The following is a 19639-nucleotide window of genomic DNA, read 5'->3' on the forward strand; positions in this document are numbered from 1 at the left end:
GGGACCGGAGCGTCCCATCGTAGCTGGGTATTGCCAAAGGGTCGGGTGGACCCAGAAACCCTCCGTTGTCTGATGAAAATGGTACATTCCGGATCAGGCCCAAGCAGGAACGTGCCCCCGAGGCCCCAGCTTTGAACTGGGGCGGTGACGGGGTCCAGGCCACCTGGTGGATAACTTCGTGCGGGCAGGTCTGGGAACCTGTCTCTTGTTCTCGGTGTTTGTCTCTTACACGTTTGTGCGGGGACTTGGCACCTTGACAAGCTCAATTTACCCACTGCAGCCATTGACCCTGGAACTGTCCCCAGCCAGTGTTCCCAGCCAGCTCCTTCCTCCCTTCCTACCTCACCTTCCTCCTCTCTCTAGCTCCTCTCGAGGTCTGTGCTTCTTCGCCAGCCTGAGCCGACCTGGATGCTTTTGCACGTCATTGGCTTCAAACTGGAGGCGTGGCGAGGGGCCCACGGGGCTGCTTCTCCTGCGTGTGCAGCACGCCCCGGGCTTCACCTCCGGAGCCCTGCGCAGCCGCCACATGCTGGCGCCCCGTCAAGCCAGAGCGGCGTGGGCTATGCCCGTGCACACGCCTCCTAACTCGGTACCACTTCAAAAGCCACAATGAGTGTCCAAGTTGTCGCCAAACTTCCGCAGTTCCCCACACTGCCCAGTTATCAACACGAGACCCGCGTGCACTTGGACGTCTCACGGTTGGCATCTTGCTCCTGTGTGTCCTCACGCTTTAATGTGTCCACCATGTTTTTGTCCTTGTGTGTCCCCAGCTCCTAGAATGGCTCTTGGCACCTAGTGGGCTCCCAGCAAGTATCTGCTGAGTGAGACCACACGGCTGTAAACGGATAAATACCTCGATAGATGTTCTCAGGCACTCGGGACCCCGTGACTTTCTTGGGACGACTGAGGTACATCTCGACGTGGCAGCAGTTGAACCTGTCGAGAAAGCCTGGGCTGTGGGACGTGGGAGCCGAGTGCACAGACGGGGAGCGCCCGTGGGAAGAACGGCACTGAGAGGCCTTCGAGGGTTTAAAAAGAAACTACCCTGTAAAAACATTTTTTCGATTAAAAATGTAAGATTATCCAAAGTTGATCTTTTCCTCCAGTATGGTTCTGCGGCAACATGCAGATTCGTGTTACCGCGGCCATAGTTAAGACACAGAACAGTGTCATCACCCGAAATACTTCCCCGCGATGTCCCTTTATAGACATACCCTCACACCTCCTGGCAATTACTAAGGTGTCCCTCACTCTGCTTGTGTCTTCTTGAGGATGTCACATGAATAGAACCACACAGTATGTGACCTTGGGGGCTGGCTCCTTTCGCTCAATGTGACGCCTTTGAGGCGCATCGTGTTGTCACACGTGCTGGCGCTGCCTCCTGCAGACAGCGTGGCCCGTCCAGCAAGCCATGGGAAGCTGTTGAGGGCCTTCTCTGGGGCTTTGAAGAGACGCCATGGGAACTCTGTCCTCCACAGATGTTCCAGCCCATGGGTTATGCACATCCTAATACATCTGGGGACGAGGGAAGTGACCACAGCTACTGCTGGACCCCTGGGGCTGGACCTGGGCCCCAGCAGCGAGCGTGGGGAGCATTAGTCCCACATTGGTGTGAGCGTGGACCCTCTGTCCACAGCCCTCAGATCTCTGCGCAGTCCCCTTGCCCGTCCTCTGCACCTTGGGGAGAACGTCTGCGTCTCCTGTGGCACCGAAGGCTCCGCCGGGCACATAATGGTTCCTGGGCCCGAGGGCTGGCTCAGCTCGGCCCTGGCAACCTCCCAAAGCTCTGGGATTATGGGTGTGATCCACTGCACCAGGCTCAAAGTGACATTTACATAGACCCTCATCTCCTGCAGCCAGAAAGTAGATAGAGGTAAAACCCAAGCACAGGAACTAATAAAAAAGGGGGCAGAATTTCAGAAAAGCCTGAATTTGCAGCCTCAGCAAACCTCCTATGCCAGTCGGAACCCTGCACCAGGAGGGGTGGGACCCTGAGGCTTGGGACTGGGGTATCTGGGTAGATGCTTGGAGAACCGGGTTAGGGGCCCCCACGCCTGGATAGATAACAACACCCCCTTGAGTGAAGACTGTGCAGAGTCTCCACCAAGGCCAAACCTTGTGAGAAGATGCTGCCTAATATGGCCACTGGACAAATAGCCAACTATCGCCACCTGTGCTGGCCAAGCTGGGGGAGTGTGAAGAAGCGGGGACTCCACTGGAGCAGCCGCGGCATGTGGCTGACATGCACGGGCAGGACCCAGGAGCACGTGCGGGCTCCTGAGGGTGCCGGCCAGGTAGTCAGATACCAAGCTTGTTTGGTGTGGGAGCCCTCTACCGGGACTCGGGCTGGCACGGCCTGGCCAGGGCTCTGGAGCCTGCCTGCTGTGCTGTGGGCACGGCTCCTGCAGGCCAGGAAGACAGTGAGGCCTTACACTGAAGGTGGCGATGCCTGCCAGCGCCTTGGAAGGACATGGAGCTCACAGAACCAAGCAGGCTGGCTCTGTTGTCCAAGGCCCCAGATTCCACCAGCTGGCCCTGTCTTCAGTGGGCTGGAGGACCCTCCATCTACCAGACAGCGAGATGCGTATTGGCGGGGGGCTGGCTGGGGGGCTCAGCCCCGGGACGTGGAGAGCAGGGATCTGTGGAGACAGCTGGCAGAACGCGGCCTTCCCAGGAGGAGGGTAACGGGGCAGCCGGTGAGGGTGCTGCTTCAGTGCATTATAATCAGTCATAGTCATTATGAATTTTTATAACAACTTTCTTTCTCTCTAATCCAATATGACTGGTATATGAAAACTTCCTTGAAGTATAGTATCTGCACAGAAAATTGCAGAAATCATAAGCATTCAGTGTGAGGAACACACCTGTGAAACCACTGCCCAGATTAACACAGAATTGTCCCCTCGCCCCCTTTCAGCTACTGTTATCTCCAAAGGTAGCAATTTTCTTGATTTTTAAAATACCATAGATTAGGTTTCTTTCCCTTTATTTCTCTATCTCTTTCCCTCTCTCCACCCCCCCTTCCCTGCTGTTCCTCCACTGCAGGGACAGTGGCTTCTGTTAGGAGCCCCTCAAACGTTTGTTGAGTGGAGTCACTTGCTGCGTTCTCTCTGATTCTTCCTCTCTGAGCAAGTGGCCCACGGCTCATTCTTCGAAGCTGCAGGGAGTCACCTCTGCTGGTCCTCAGCTCCGCAGACCCGGCTCCCTCTTGCCTGCCTTGCTGAGGAGGCCCCGGGGCCTGGTTCCCCCGCCCCCGTCCAGCTTTCCTCTACACCCTCCTGGGAACTCCCTGGGCAGCCCTTCTGCAGGCCCCTCCAGCCCGCAGGAGCTCCCAGTCTCTCAGCCTCCCAGTCGAACCCTCCCGGCCCACGCCCTCCTGAGAGGGTTAAGGGAGGCACCAGGACGGCAGGCTTGGCCTGTTCTGACGGTCACCCGGACAGAAATCCAGCCCTCCGCTGCCCCCGAGCAGGGGGCTGGCCTTCCTCCTCCAGGGAGCCTGAGAGTTAATGCCTTGGGTCCACTGTCTTGAGCCCTAGTGCTGGCCCCAGCAGGGGGCCAGGCCCTAGGAGGATGCTGGGTCTCACAGTGGCATCTCTGTGCCTCTCAGGCCCAGGGTTTGCCTCCCCACTCCCCACGCTCTTCAAATCACTCCAGGAGTTGGACTGCGGGTGCCCAGTGCCTGTGCCACCCAGGTGGAGAGGGGCAGGGCCGGCACCGTCTCAGGCCAGAGACCAATGGGCAGGTCCAAGCCTCCCAGGGCTACAGGGAAAGGCTCTGGGGCTCCTGTCCGCGCTGACTTTGCCCCAGTGGCAGGCAGCGTCCTCCTACTTTATCTAGAAGTCTTTGATGTTAATATAGTCCCTCCATTATCTTATGATTATCGTTTGCATGTGAGATCTTTATCCAACCTTTTACCGTTAACTCCTCTGTGTTTCAATACTTTGAAGCATGTCTCTTGTAAACAGCATGTCATTAGATCTTGCCTTTGCATCCAGTTTGACAACCTTTTAACTGGAATATTTACTCCTTTTACACATCACAAAGCGACACATCTGGATTGAAATATGCCTCCTTGCTGTTGTTTTCTGTTGGCCTCTCTGCTGTTTATTCCCGCGTCTCTCCTTCCCAGATTTCTTTCGATTGATCAGTTACTCTTCACTTCCTTGTCTCTGCTGACGTCTCTGCTGTGCCTCCTTATTTGGTTGTTTAGTGGCTGCTGCAGTGTTTACAGTGGGTCCCCGCCTTGCCCCAGTGGACACCAAGTTAATATTACACTGCTTTACTTACACCGTGGAAAATGAGAGGCTGAAGAGAAATGTGGGCCTCTCACTTTTCTATTGTTGTCATGCACGTTAGGTCTCTGTGTATCATTAACCATAAAATGCACTGGCATCATTTTTGGTTTTAATTAGTCAGTCGAACTTTAAACAATTCGAGAAAAGAACATCTTTCGTACTGACCTCGCCAGTTCCAACATGCTTCATGACATCCCGCCGGACTGAGCCTCCACCAGCATCGTCGCCTTGAACCTGGAGCTCTTCCCTCGCAGTTCTTGATGGGTAGCTCTGCCAGGAATACTTCTCTTGGTTTTCATTTTTCTGGAAAAAAAAAAAAAGCAATCTTATTTTACCTTTATTTTTGAAGGACATTTTTAATGGATATCGATTTCTAATTGCATTTTTTCTTTTAGTACTTTGATGATTTCATTCTATTGTATTTTAAATAGAATTTTTTTTGAGAAATCGACACTCAAATTTATCATTTTCCCCTGTATGTAACATATTGTTTTTCTCTGGCTGTTTTTAAGATTTGTTATTTTTGGTTTTCAGCAACTTGACTTTGATGTACCTCAGCGTAGTTTTATTTTTCGTTTAGCTCACTTGGGGCTTATTGAGTTTCCAGGTCTGTTCACCAAATTTGACAAAATTTTAACCATTTTTACTTAGATATATTTTTCTGCTTCCTGGGATTTCAATTACATATATGTTTGACTACTCAGTAGTACCCCATAGGTCTCTAATGTTCCTTTCTTTCTTTTCATTCTCTTTCTTTCTGTCATTTCAGTCCGATGGTGTCTTTTGAATGATTTTCTCATTCACAATCATCCCTTTGGCAGTGTTCAGTTTTCTGTTAATTCCAGCTATGGAGTTTTTAATTTCCATATTATACTTTTCAATTCTGGAATCTCCATGTGGTTCTTTCACAGATATTCAATCATACACACACACATCATGCATATTCTAAATAGTTGTTATAGGTACGTACATCTTCCTACGTCTTCCCTAGCCACCACAGTCCCTTCCACGGAGGCAGCGTCACTGCCATCTAGTCTGTGCATATTCAGAAAGCTGGACGTACACAAGATGCACATACACTTTTGCAAAAGTAGTAGCAGGAGCGACAAGATAAAATTTCGGTCATGCTTTGCATAACAACATTTCAGTCAACAAGGGACCACGTTTCCGACAGTGGTCTCGTAAAATTATACTTGAGCTGAAAAGTTCCCCTCACCTAGTGACACAGTAGCCCTTGGAACTTGTAGCAGAGCACTACTCACATGTTTGTGTGATGCTGGTGTCAATAATCTACCGCACGGCCAGTCACGTGGGAGTCAGCAAACACAATCATGCACAATACACAATACTCGGTAATGATCACAAACAGCTGTTACCGGTTTATGGATTTACTACACTTTTAATTGTTAGTTTAGAGCATACTCCTCTACTTGCAAAAAAAATTAACTGTAAAACGACTTCAGGCAGGTGCTTCAGGGGGCGTTCCAGAATAAGCATGTTACCATGGACGATGCTGGCTCCAGGCGTGTGGCTGCCCCTGAAGACCTTCCAGTGGGACCAGGTGTGGAGGTGAGCACAGCGATACGGATGTCCTGACCCCATGTGAGCCCAGGCTAATGTGTGTGTTTGTTTCTTAGTTTTTAACAAAAAGTTTAAAGAGCAAAATAAATTAAACATTTTTAAGATAGAAAAAAGCTTATAGGATAAGGACATAAAGAACATATTTTTGCACAGCTGTACGATCTGTTTGTGTTTTAAGATAAGTGTTATCATGAGTCAAAAGTTAGAAAATTTAAAAGTTTATAAACTAAAAGGGTTACAGGAGCTAAGCTTAATTTATGCTTGAAGAAAGAAAAACGTTTTCCATCAGTGTAGCGCGGCCCGAGTGTGCGGCGTCTGTAGTCTGCAGCGGTGCCCGGCAATGCCCGGGCTGCCACGCTCACCCACCGCTCCCTGCCTCAGCCGGAGCAGCTTCCAGGCCTACCAGCTCCGTTCGTGTAGGTGCCCGCACAGGTGCACCACTTTTTATCATTTATGCCATATTTTTCCCGCGGCTCTTCTGTGTTTAGGCATGTTTAGGTACCCGCCATTGTGGCCCGGTTGCCTGCAGTATTCAGCACAGAAACACGCAGTGCGCGTTTGTAGCTGAGAAGCAACAGGCTGTGTTCCATAGTCTGTGTGCAGTGGGCGGGCTGTACCATCTAGGCTTGTGTACGTGCACTGTACGTTGGTGCACAACCACAAAATTGCCGAACAACGCATTTCCCAGAATGCATCCCTGTTGTTGAGCGACGCATGACTATATGAGAAGCCCCCCTGCTGCAGAGGTTGCATGGGTGGGAGATAGAAGATTCCAGTGTTCCATCCCAATAGGGTGGTAGAGAAACAAGAGAAATACACCCAGAGGCCTGGTTGCAGACAGGTGAGGCCCTTAGAAGCTCTCACTCGGCGCCCCCAGCCAGCCCACACCAAGCAGAAGCTAAGCCGGGAGGTTTACTGCTGCAGTGCCGGTGGGGTGGGTTTCCACCTGCTGCCTGTCTCTGCCCTCTCACCCCACTCGCGCATCACCGGACCTGCGCTCCCCCGCCCGCTGTGACCCACACGCTTGCAGGAGCCTGTGCTGGCTCTGCCCGGGTGGGAGCTCGCCTGTCCCCAGATAGCCTACGTTTCTTCCTGGCGGTGCAGGGGACTCCTGGGTGTCAGCACTTTTCTCTGAATAATCTATGGCTGCTGCTGCTTCCTTTCTGGAAGCTTCTAAGAGTTCTCTTTAATCTTGGAGTCCGACATCCTCCCAGCACACACGTGGCTGTGTGCCTTTTCTCCTCCGCCTTACCTGGAGTTGGTTGTGCATTTTCGATCAGCACACTCAAACTCGCCGACATTCCTTCCGCCAGGGGAAATTCTGTGCCGGTCTTAGTCTAGCCGCCTGCCCCCCTCCCCAGCTCCTCTGTCCCCTGGATGTCCAGTGTCTGCACAGAGATCCCTGCAGCCCCCCACCCAGCCCCTTCTTCCTGCCCACAGACTCCCACTCAACTCTGGTTGGGAGATGTGGCTTCCTCTTTGTCTTGTGTCTCAACCGACGGAGCTCCCTCTCTCTCCTGACACTGGCTCCCTCTTTCTCAGTTTGTAAGCCATGCATTTCCTAGCCTCAGTCTTATTTCATGCTGTGATCACCTGTCCTCAAGTGGCATTTTATTGGTTTTTAAATCCAGTGGTGGCCTCTGTGGCCTCCTGCAGTTTGTTCTCCAGGAGGAGCCACCTGCACGTGGTGAGCTGACGGCCCTTGCTCTCTGGGATTTGCTTTCCTTTGCTTGGTACTGGTGTTGCTTGGCCCCCACAGGGGTGACCCGTCAGTGTCGCAGGTCCAGCAGTCACTGGCTCGTCTGCCAAGATTCCTGGAGGAAACCCTTCTGTCCCCAGCCTTCTCTGGGCAAAGGCCACTGTCCTCCCAGCCTCAGTCTGCAGGGTCCTTGACCGTGTGGCCCCTCTCTGGGGTGGGCCAGGGGCTGGCTGCCCAGCAGAGCACTGGGGCATGTCATGGGGGCGGCACTGCCCTTCCATGCAGAGGTCTACGGGTTTCTGTGGGTCAGGCTCCCTCCCAGAAGGGGAACGGACCCTCTCCTGCCTGGGTCCTGGGCCTCACTCCCAGGCTTCCTGGAAGCCCACCTGGGAGCTGAGCTGCATGCGGTTGGGAGGAGAGGGCACCTGGGATGTTTCCAAATTGCCACTCTTCCAGAATTCTCTCCCCTGCTGATTTTGCACAGCTTACATTTTGCTTTGCCTCTTGTTTCCGTCCTCAATGTCATTTATTTATGCCTCCTATGAGTCTGTTCTTCACCCCCTCTCCAGAGTGGGTGCTTTCTTTTAGTCTTCCTAATGGACCAGCCTTTGCTTTGAGGACAGTCCCTGCTGCTTCCGACTGCGTGCCTCTCAGCTCTCACTGGCGTGCGATCCCTCCTCTCCACGTCTTGGTTTCATTCCGTCATTATTTTTAGTATTGATTTGAACACTTGGTTCATTTATTTTTATCTTTTATGTTTCTAATGCCTGTAAGGCTATAATTTCCTCTAATTACAACAAAATACACCTTTGGCCACATTGGATATATTTTGATATAGATTGCTGTTATTACTCAGTTCCAAATAGTTCACAAGGTCCTTTTTAACCCAAAGAATATACACTGTCAATTCTTAGACTCTGTTGGTATTTTCTTTCTGATCTATGGCTGAGAAATTTTTGCAAATATTTCATATGAGTTTGAAACTAATTTGTGGTCTTTGGAGGTTTTATATCTCCGTAAACACCTATTAGATCTAATTTATTGGTCACATAATTTCTGTGTTCTTGGTCCACCTGTTTCTGAGATATCTCTGTTCAAGAATCCCACTTCGGTGGTTGATTTCTCAGGTTCTACTTACATTCAATTGGTTCTTGCTTCGTATATTTAGAATTTGCAAATATTTTTGGAGTGGCCAGCTTGGTGATGGCAATTCCTCTCCCAGGGACCATGTCTATTATCATCATCGAAGATCTCCGTGGGTTCACATCCAACGTTTCTCCTCATTTTCCACACTTCTTCTGGAATATGTTTTCCTGGAACATCCTTTTGCATTCTTTTGTTTTCAGCATTCGTCTGTTTTTGGTTTTTTGATTACTTTATTTTAATATTGACATAGAGAAAGAAGGATTTTCCGACATGAAGTTCCTTGGGCTTTAGCGCACACATAGATTTGCGTAGCCACCACCGTGACCAGCACACAGAGTGGCTCTGTCACCCCGAGAACTCCCTCCTGCTCCCCCTTCACAGTCAGACCCTCCTCCAGCCCTGACCCCTGGTGACACCGGCCTTCCATCCAATTCTGTGATTGTGTCTTTTCTAGAATGTCACAGAAACAGAATCACACGGCAGGCAGCCTTTTCGGACTGGCTTCGTTCACTCGGCGTAACGCCTTTTAGCATGATCCACGCTGTCGAGTGCGCCGACAGTCTGTTCCTTCCCACCGCCGGCGAGGTCCCGTCGCACGGATGCACGGCTTGACCCGTTGATGGCAAAGGTGTTTGTTTCCAGATTTTAGCAATTGTGAATGGAACTTCGTAGACATTTATGCACAAGTTTTAGTGCCATCCTGTATTTTCACTTCTTTTGCATAATTGCCTCCAAGAGAAATTGCTGGGTCATATGTATGTGTCTGTCCAGATGTATAAGAAAGTGCAAACTGTTTTCCAATATAGTTGCCCCATTTTGCATTCCCATCAGCAACGTATGAGTCCCAGTTGCTCCACGTCCTTGCCAGCGTTTAGTATTGTGAAGGTCCCTTTAAAAAATGTCTTGCCATTGGATTAGCTGGGCCGTGGTGTCCCCTGATGGCTCTGATCTGCTTTTCTCTAGTGGCTGGGGGTGTCGTGCGCCAGCCCAGGGGCTTATCTGACGCCCACATGTCTTCTTTGGTGAAGTGTCTGTTTAAGTATTTTGTTTGTTTCTATTCAGTAGTTTGCTTTCTTAATCTTGAAGTTTGAAATTTCCTTATATATTCTTTCATTGGCTTATGTAATTTGCAAAGATTTCTTCCAGTACGTAGATTTTTTAAAATTCTCTTAACTGTGTCTTTTGCAGAGCAGAAATTTTTAATGTTGATGAAATCCAATTCATTACTTTTTTCTTTAATGAGTGATCCTTCTGGTGCCCTAAGAATCCTTTGCCTAACCCCAAGTCAGGACAACCTCTCCTTTGTTTTCCTCTGAACGCTTTGTGGATTTCCGTTACATTGAGACTGTGATCACGTTAGAGCTAGCCTTGTGCGCGGGAGGCCTGCAGCCTGCGTCAAGGACCGCTGATTTGCCTTGGGCGTGCACTTGTTCAAACGCCACTGGTTGAAAAACATTATCCTTTGTCTGTAGAATTGCTTTTGAACTTTGTCAAAAAATAACTTGGCCCTTTCTGTGTGGCTGTCTTCCTGAATTGTCCATCCTGCTCCAACGCATATGTGTGCGGCCCTTTCCAACACACACACACACACACACACACACGCACACGCACACGCACACGCAGGCACAGCCTCTGTAAACAGATGTGGAGAAATGATTCTTATCAGCCTGGTGTGGCTGATGTCCCTGTCACCATTCTGACCCGCCAACACACACCAGCACGTTCCTTCCCCAGCAGAGCCGGCCCGGGCTTGGACCTGCCCACTGGTCTCCGGCCTGAGATGGTGCTGGCCCTGGCCCTCCACCTGGCAAGAGCAGGGTATCATTCAACAGCGCCTTCCTGCAGGTAATGACTGGGTCAGTCTGACACCTACAGTTCCATCACCTGGGGTTATTGAGCATGCATGGGGGAGGCGAACCCTGGGCCTGAGAGGCACAAAGATACCATTGTGTGTCCTGGCATCCACCTGCAGATCCTGGTCCCCTGCTGGGGTCAGCTCTGCGTCGCAGGACAGATGTTCTAAGCCCAGGAACTACCCCAGGCCCAGGAAAGAGAATGGGAACTTCTAGCTCAGAGAGCAGCAGGGGCTCAGGTCGGCAGGGTGCCCCTGCAAACCCCCAAGTCTGGCCTCTGGTGTCCGTGCCTCTCATCTCACCCGTGTGTGAGACAGCCACAGGGCTACAGCGGAAGACTCTAGAACAACAGGGAAGCCAGAGCCACCAGAGCAATGACCAAGCCCCTCTCAGAGGCTGGCTCTTCCCCTCAGGGACCAAGTGAGCACTTGGACCAAGTCTCTACTCTCGGGTAGCTTAAATTCTAACTGGGGAAGATGACAGTAATCAAGGACACAGGCGTGAGCGGGAGCCCTCCGGGGAAAGATCGTGCTGCAGTGGGCTAGACAGAGCCTCCAGAGGGAACGTACACCCGGAGCCACAAATGTGAGCCGATTTGGGGAAAGGTCTTTGCTGATGTAATTGAATTAAGGATCTCTAGATAAGATCATCCTGGACTCAGGGCGGGCCCTAAATCCTAATGACAGGTGTCCTTATCACAGAAAGGCAGAGGGAGATTTGGGACACACAGGAGAGGCCACGCGAAGACGATGGCAGAGTGTGGAGTGATGCGGCCACAAGCCAAGGGATGCCTGGAGCCACCAGACACTGGAAGAGGCAGGAAGGGTCCCCCCTGGAGCCTTCAGAGAGACCCTCCGCCCCCACCTTCATATCATACTCTGGCCTTCCTAACTGAGAGACAAGGAATTTCTGGATTTTAAGACCAGTTTGTGGTCAGTTGCTACGGCAGCCACAGGAAACTTGAACACGCTGTGCAGAAAAGCAAGCAGGGAATGGGACACGATGGGGGTAGGGGTGACATTTCCACAGTGTGTCAGGGGAGATCTCCCTGCGGAGGAGACATCCAAGCTGGGCCTGAATCACAGAACAGGCCCTTACAGGACACTGTGGGGGACGTCCCAGGCACAGGGACACCGAGGCTGAGCCGGCCAGGCCTAGGCTGAGCTGGATTGAAAATCTGCCACTCTCCAAATCCTAAACCCTTTCTCCGGCACCCTGAGGCTCAGACCTCCAGCCCCCCAAATAGGCTCTTGGAACAGCTGGGCCGGGTGAGCCGCAGGAGGGCTGGGAGGGTGAGGAGCACAGGCCTCTTCTGTCCCCTGCCCCCATGGTTCCCAACACAAAAATGTTCCTTCTTCCCGTTTGGTCCACGTCCTACTCCACACGGCCAAGGTGGGAGTTAGTACTTGGAGAGAACAGGGGCCTGTTGATTCCTGAGGGCTTAATAAGCTGTTATTCAAAACGACAACCGTCCCTGCCAATTGGCAGAGGTTGTGGTGGGAAGGGATTGGGCGGTCTTCTGTGCCAAGCTCCCGGGGGACCCTGAGCCCTGGGTATAAAGGGCAGCTGCTGGAGGGCAGGGACAGCCTCTCCCAGCCCAGCCAGCGACCTGTCGGGCAGCCCTGCACAGACCCCAAGATGAAGACCCTGTTCCTGTTGCTTGGCCTTGGCCCGATCACTACCCTGCAGGCCCAGGACCCCTTGACCTCAGCCTCAGAGAAGCCAGGTGTGAGGCTGAGCTGGGCAGTGTGGGTGGGAGAAGCCCCTTCCCCACCAGGGAGCCCAGGCTTCTGTGCCCGGGAGATAGATCCAATTTAGGGCTCTGACCCTGCCTCTCCCGAGGCTGTGGCCAGAGAGAGCAGCAGATTTGGAGCTCCAGGACCGCCTCCTTATGTCATCTGCCCCCATGGGCAGGGGGGTGGGCCTTGAGAGAATGTGCTGGAAGAAGGGCCCCAGGTGGGAGAGAGCAGGTCTCCATGGCGTCAGGCACAGAGGTGTAGGGGGAGGCGATGGGGGAGGGGTGATGGGAGGTGGGCAGTAGGGGACAGGTGGGGGAGGGGGGTGAGCGTTGTGCGGAGTGGGGGGCTGGTGGCTGGGGTGACAGCGTTGGTGTGTGGTGGGTACTGTAGGTCAGTTTGCGTCAGGGTCGGGGCTGGGCACAGCAGGGACGGTGGGGAGAGGACAGCAGCAGCTGCAAAGGAAACACATTTTCCAGATTTCAGGGAAGTGGTATGTTAAGGCCATTGTCACAAACAAGGGGATCCTGGCAATGGAGATGTCCCCCATAACATTCTGAGCGCTGAGCAGCGGAGATGTGCAGGCCTCCTTCACGTCCATGTGAGTGACACCCGGCTCCACCAGGAGCGCCGCCGTCATCCGTCATCCGTTTCCCTGGCCCCTTGGTCTGGTCTCTTGCCAGGCCAGTCGGGGGCCGGAGAGGCTGCAGAGCCAGGTCCTCCTGCCATCTCATTGGTGTGGGATGTCGGTAAGGGCTTCTAACTCTGGAGGGGAAGGGGCCCCAGGGCAGCTCCGCTGGGAGGAGGGGAGACGGACCTCATCAGAGTCTGGTCCCTTGTGTTGCTCCGAGGTTGGGGGTGGTGGTGGGGAGGGCCTCGTGCCTCCCCCAAAGCAGAAATGGTCATGAGGCCGCCGCCCTGCCCTCCTGGCTTGTTCCCCAGGATGAATGGTCAATGCCGTGAGCTAGAAACCGTCCTGGAGAAAACCAACATGCCTGGCGAATATAGCACCTGTGAGTCCGCCAGCTCTTGGGAGAGACAGGGGCCGGTGACCCCCAGAGAGGGAGCCCATTTCCTGCGTGCCTTCCACGCAGACACCCCACCCTGCTGCGGATGCAGCCTCTGCCCAGGAGGGGCTGTCACAGTACTGTGGCCATGCAATATGGGGACCCCAACACCCTGGGCTCAGGCCAGGCTGGTGCACCTGGAAACAGGTGTCGGACCCGTGAGGCACAGCAGGTGGGAGCCCGCACCCCAGGGTTAGGTGCCAGCGTGCCCTTTCTCCCCGGCCTGGCGCAGTTTGGGGCCTGAGCCACCTGCACGTAGGGGGCTCGTCTGTGGAGGACCACCACCTGTTTTACTGTGAAGGACAGTTCCAGGGGGAAGAATTCAGAATAGCCGAGCTCATGAGTAAGTTTCCCGCCACTCCCGGGCCCGCTCACTCCGCGGTGGCTGCCCGGCCCCACCCCCTCTGCTCTGGAATCTGCTGGACCCGGTGTCAGCCCCTCCCTGGGTGCAGGTGCGACACCTCTGGCACCTCCACCTCCGGCACCTCCGAGCGGAGCAGCATCTGCGTCGGGAGCGGCAGAGGCGCCCGTGGCCTGCCTGTCCCGGGCACCACCGCGTTCTGCTGGTGGCCAGTTCCTGCTCCCGAGCTCCATTGTGCGAACAGGGTGGGCCGGGCAGGGCTGTCCAGGACGGGGGCAGGCGTGGCCTTTGGCGACACAAGCCTGCCAAGCGCCACTTGCTGGGGCCTCGGGTATTGGGGGGTCACCTCAAGGCGGCGTTAGTGTCCTGACAGAGGCCTTCGTGGGGCAGAGACCCTCCAGGGTAGGGAGGCAGCCCAGTGCCTCTAGGACACAAGGTCCTTCCAGAGAAGGGTGCGACCCTGCAGGGCAGCTCTGGAGCCACCCAGGTCCCCCAGGGTCACTCAGTGGCTCGGGGAGTCCCCACCACTGTCCCCCTTCCCGGGGACCTGTCGGCTGGGCAGTGGCCATCTCCTTGCAGCATCTGCTCTCTGCACAGCCGTGCGGTGATCCCCACCTCAGCTCACCTGGCCACCTCCCCTGCAGGTAAGAATCGAGACATAAACCAGAAGGCCCTGGAGGAATTTAAGGAATTGGTTCGGCGTAAGGGACTCTCAGAGAAAGACATCTTCCTGCCCGTGCAGACAGGTGAGAGGATGGCTCAGCCCAAGTCCCCTCTGTACCCCCAAATCTCTCTGTGACCTCCAGGGTACCCCCATGTCCCCAGGCACTATCATGTACTCCTAGGTACCCCGTGACCCCCCAAGTCCCCTCACAGGATACCAGCGCTCTGCTTCAGTCCTTGGTCACAGGCAGGTCTGAGCTGGGGCTGTGGTGGGGTCTGGGCCCCTGTCCAGAGCGTCTCCTCACCCTGGGTCTGTCTTGGTCTCTACAGAGAGCTGCATTCCTGAACGACACTAGGTAAGTGGCACTTGCAGCAGTAAGAGCCCTGGGGTTCCACAGGCGTCAAGATGCCCCCGGGGCACCTTGAGTTGTGGGCAGGAGGGACCCTGCCTTCTCTGCTCTGAGATCCTGCCCGTCCTAAACATCATTCCCAGGACACTGGGGGAGTCTTTTCTCTTCTCTAGCCGTTGCCTGGGTTCACAATTTGTGCAACTTGGAAACAGCAGGCAGAGTCCAGCTCCCTGTGCCCAGGCACTGGTGGAAGCCACAGATCGTCACTGGTCTGTCAGACATGACGTCCTTTCATCCCCTCCTCCGGCTGTCACCTGGGTGTGCCACCTGCCCAGCACGCACACTCCCCGCAGCTCGCCATGCTTACAGGTGTCCCATCACTTGCCACCCACGAGCCCCTCTGCCTCAAGTACAACACATCCACATCAGACCCACTGTGGGCAGAGCCGGGCACCCTCCGGGCCCCGCGATGGCCCCATTCCCTCAGTTGCACCCTCGATAGGCCTCTCCCAGGGGGGCAGGTCTTTGGTCGTGGGGAGCCCTTCTGTCAGGCCAGCTCTGCAGCCTGCAAGAACCAGGCATCTGTCCCCCACACCACAACCCCTGAGTGCCCAGTGTGTACCCCCACCCTGCAGCCCCCTACCCCCTGTCCTGTCCTCACTGGCCACCCCACTCCTTTCCAGGGCAGGGGGCACCTCAGCTCCCCAGCGCCCAGGGCAGACCACGCAGCTCCTCTGCGCAGGGACGTGGGAGGATCCCCCAGGGCCCGGCCGGCTGCACCCCTCCTGTCACCCCACTGCCCTCTCCCCTGCACCTCTCTCCTGTTATGCATAAAGAGCTTCAGCAGTCCCCAGTGACTCTGCTGTCTGTGGGGCCCTTGGGTGCTGCCTGGAGGGTCTGCTGGGAGTGGGGAGGGGTGGGGAGCAGGTGCAAGGACCAGGGGACCCAGCCTTGTCCTGGTTCTCCACGGTGCATGCCACAGGCCAAGGGGCACAAGGGGCCAGCTGGAGGGTGGATGCAGGTGGCTGCCCGAGGGTCCCACGGCGCTTCCTGCAGATGCCGCCGCACGGAGCTCGGCTCTGGGTGGGGGGAGGGGTGGGAGGATGAGCCCTTGGGATCCAGCTCAGCAGACGGAAAGGACCCAAAGCTGAGGGGCTGGCCCTGCAGGGGCTCCCCAACCTCTATCCCTGTTTCTTCTGGGGTCAGACTTGAGGGGTCCCATCCCACAGGGAGGGGGATGACAGGCCTGCCTCAGCCACTAAGAACACTGATCACTGCACCTTCCCTCCAGGGAAGGTTCAGAAACTCCATGTGACCTGCCCCTTTCCGTCCTGAGAGGCGCAGGTCACCCACCCGCCCTGCGCTGCCCGCCCCCGCCTCTGCCCTCCCCACATCCTGGCTCAGGTGTGTCTTCCCTCCTTCCCCAGCTCCCGAGTGGCTCCAAATGGGGCCTCTGATCGTCCTTAGGGCGAGTGGCCCAGTCACCTGGTCCCCCCGCATCAGCACGGAGCCCTCCACCTACACGCAACCTGAGCACGGTGTCTCTGTTCCCACTTGGAAGATTTTCCTTCACGTGCTCGGTGAATAGTGCGCTCGCTCTTACCCTCTCAAACCCTGCCACATGAGCTCTTTTTTTAATAATGTATCGAGGGAAAACCCACAGAACATAAAATCAACCGTTTTAGAGTGAACAATTCCGTGGCATTCTAGTACATTCACCATACTGTGCGACCACGACCACTGCCGGTTCCGGAACGTTCGTCGCTGCAGCGGGAAGCCCGTCCCCTTCCCCTGGCCCCGGCGGCCGCGGATCTCCTGTCTGCGCGGATCTGCCTTTTCCGGACATTTCCAATAGACGAGACCATGCGGTCTGTCCCCCTGCGTCTGGCGTCCGGCTGCTTTTCCTCAGCACAGTGTCGTCAAGGCTCATCTGTCGCAGCAAGTGTCGGAACTTGGGTCCGTGGTGCAGACAGACCACGTCGGGTGTCGGTGCCTTTGCAGGCGGACGCTTGGGCTGTTTCCGCCTTTGGCTTCCGGGAATGGCGCTGCTGGGAGGTCCGTGCGCGCGTACTTGTTTGAACCCGCATCTGCAATTCTTTGGGGTCGAATGAGTTTTGTGCGCTTTCAGTGTAGCTTCTGTGGGTTTTCTCTCCTCCTTCTACGTCTTAGGTCTCAGTGTCCTTCTGTGCTAAGTCCGGGTGACCTCCCACCCGGGGACCCTGGGAGGCCGGCTCCGCCAGAGCTCTGGGTGCAGGCACCGTAGGGATCCATGTTTTCCTTTACAAGCATCTGGGTCAGTCAGAGTTATTGACCACAAATACCAGAAGCAAATTCTAGCCAATTTAAGCAGAAATGAAATCCAACAAGATGATCCTCTTCCTCCCAGAATTCACGGGAAAGGGATCTGGACACAGGGCTTGAGGGTGCACAGGAGCCGAGGAGGGGGCCAGAGGGACAGCCCCACCCCGCCCAAGCAAGGGCCTGGTCTGTGGGGGCCGTGGTTGCAGGTGTCACCAACCCGGGACACGCGCTGTATTAGCTTTGACAACAGTGACTGCAGACGTCTGTCTGGCCTCTAGAACTGTGAGAGAATCGACTTCTGTTATTTCAGTCCCCCAACTTTGTGGTCATTTGTATGGCAGCCCCAGGAAACTAACACACACACAGACACACACATATACAGAGACACACAGACACACACAAAACACACAGACACACACACACACACAGACACAGGCGCACACAGGGCACTACCTCGAGACAAGAGCCCTCACATCAGGCCCAACCACAGTGCTTCTGAACACCCACGTGAGGACAGGGGCCACCCCTGCCCTTCACCCTGCAGGGCTAGACCCTGCTGTCAGTGCTGCCAGCGGAGCCCCCCCTCCCCCACTCCTGCCCACCCGATGAGGCAGGAGCCCAGAGGCCGAATGCCGCGGGAGCGTGTTTCCCAGGCTGGGCGCCTGCACCGGGCTGCACTCGCAGCCTGCTGCTCAGAGTCCCAGGCAGACGTTGGCCGGAGTCCCTCTCTTGTTTCTTTGGTGACATCTGCCTGACAGAGGAGGGGCCGCACAGAGTGGTGCCTGTGGGGGAGCATGGCATCTTCCCGGGGGGTAGGGGGCGGGGCGAGCTCAGTGAGGCCCCTCCCACCCCTCATGGAGAAATCACGGGCAAATCGCAAATCAGGCAGCTTCCCTAAGACTCCATTCCCCAGAGGTCAAAGTCATCCTTTGGTAGGAACTTTGCATTTTTAAGCTCCTTTGTAAATGTGAGGTGTCAACCTGAATAACAAACAGAGACAGATTCTCCAAAGATAATGAGTTTATTCAGGAATGGGCAAAAGATTGCAGGTGAGGTGTGCGTATTCAGGGAGCTCCAGGCAGGGGACGTTTTAAAGGAAACAGGGAGTGCGTGTGGGTCATTTTGAGACAAAGAGAACACTGGTTCTCTTTGGTCAGGATTCGGTCCAGTCTACAGGTAGATGATAAAAATTCCGGAGCAATGAACAGGGCTGCAGTCTACTAACAGGTGAACTACAGTTTTTCTTCTGAAATAACTTTTCTTTTGAAATGTAATTTTTCTCTACTGTTACCCTCATTTTTCCCAAAGACATTTAAAATAAGGCCAATTTGTTTGTACAATAAGTTTAGCCTCATCAAATTTGGCCTGATCATTTACATAAGTACTGCAAGGCTAACAACTGACCACGCAGGAACCTCAGATTTAAAAACCTCTTTAAGGTTAGGAAGCCAAATCAAGGCAATTTCAGACTTTGTCTGCAGTACATACAAATAATTTTAAATATGACATCCCAGTCAAATCCTTGTTAATATAATCAATATTTCCAATTGTATCCTGTTATAAAGAGAGCAGATTCCTATTGAACTTATGCTCAACAACTGTTTACCATATAAATAAAAATACTCATGAATAGTTTCCAATTCTGAGGGGATCAGACAGGCAGCAAAGGTAAATGTTTCAAATTTTGTTCATAAAAGTCTACTTTACCAAATCATTGGAAACTATGGATGGCTTAAGAGAAAAAGTTTCCTTAAATCTGGAAACCAAAACACTAAAATAAAGAATGGACAAGATTTTAAATAAAAAGTTATAAACACATTATTTTCATCAGTTATTTAGTCTCATGTAATCAGTTCTTGCTCTGCTGATGGTGGTTAGCAGTTCCATGAATCCACCAGTTTCTTCGTTGGAGTTCTGGAAATTGTTACTTACTCCATCGATCTTAAAGTCGTCAGAAATCAGTATTGAAGAGAACTTGTCAGAGTTTCTCCCATGCTTTCCATGAAGAAGAACGCAATTTTGGACTGTAATTTGGACTGCAAATGCATTTAGAAAAGAATCAAAACAGTAGATAACGAAAACTTAGACTGGCCACAGTTAAAAAACGAATGAGAATGCGTGATACTAATGACACAGCTGACGCGGAAACTCCACCGCATACATGTGTGCACACTTATTGCTGCTGTATACAACAGTGTGAGAACAACCAGAATCAAGGATTGCCAGTGTCACACCAGGACCATCAGCTCTATAAATTTTATATAATCTGTAGGACATTCACATCAATAACGTATCCGTATAAACACAAATTTGAAAGATTTGGCATCACTTTAGTATTGACGATGCTTCCCATACAGCCCAACACAGCGAACGAGCCCAGCTGGTTCAGTATCGCTCCTTTATGAAGGCGCATCACTTGGGGTTTCCAGGGGCCCAACAGGAAAATACCAAAGTCAATTTTAGCTTAAAAAGATTTAATTTAGGATTTGATTTGGGGGAAGTTTGTCAAAATCTCAAAAGGTTTAAAACATTTGATTAAAATAGGATCAGAGGTCACTATGAAAAAATGCTTAGTTATCCAGTTAAC

The 19639-nt window shown here is 53.4% G+C and overlaps 1 protein-coding gene across 1 annotated transcript in view; it reads left to right on the forward strand.

Moving 5' to 3' along the window:
• Positions 1 to 14594, forward strand: part of OBP2B (odorant binding protein 2B) — a 32158-nt gene extending 17564 nt beyond the window's left edge. Inside the window, exons 6-8 of the mRNA XM_012639641.1 lie at positions 13610 to 13720; positions 14383 to 14484; positions 14584 to 14594. Coding sequence (XP_012495095.1) covers positions 13610 to 13720; positions 14383 to 14484; positions 14584 to 14594 — 224 coding nt within the window. The remainder of the gene's footprint in view (positions 1 to 13609; positions 13721 to 14382; positions 14485 to 14583) is intronic.
• The last annotated feature ends 5045 nt before the right edge of the window (positions 14595 to 19639 follow it).

The sequence above is a fragment of the Propithecus coquereli genome, unplaced genomic scaffold (genome assembly GCF_000956105.1).
Source record: "Propithecus coquereli isolate 6110/MARCELLA unplaced genomic scaffold, Pcoq_1.0 Scaffold142, whole genome shotgun sequence".
Taxonomy (NCBI): domain Eukaryota; kingdom Metazoa; phylum Chordata; class Mammalia; order Primates; family Indriidae; genus Propithecus; species Propithecus coquereli.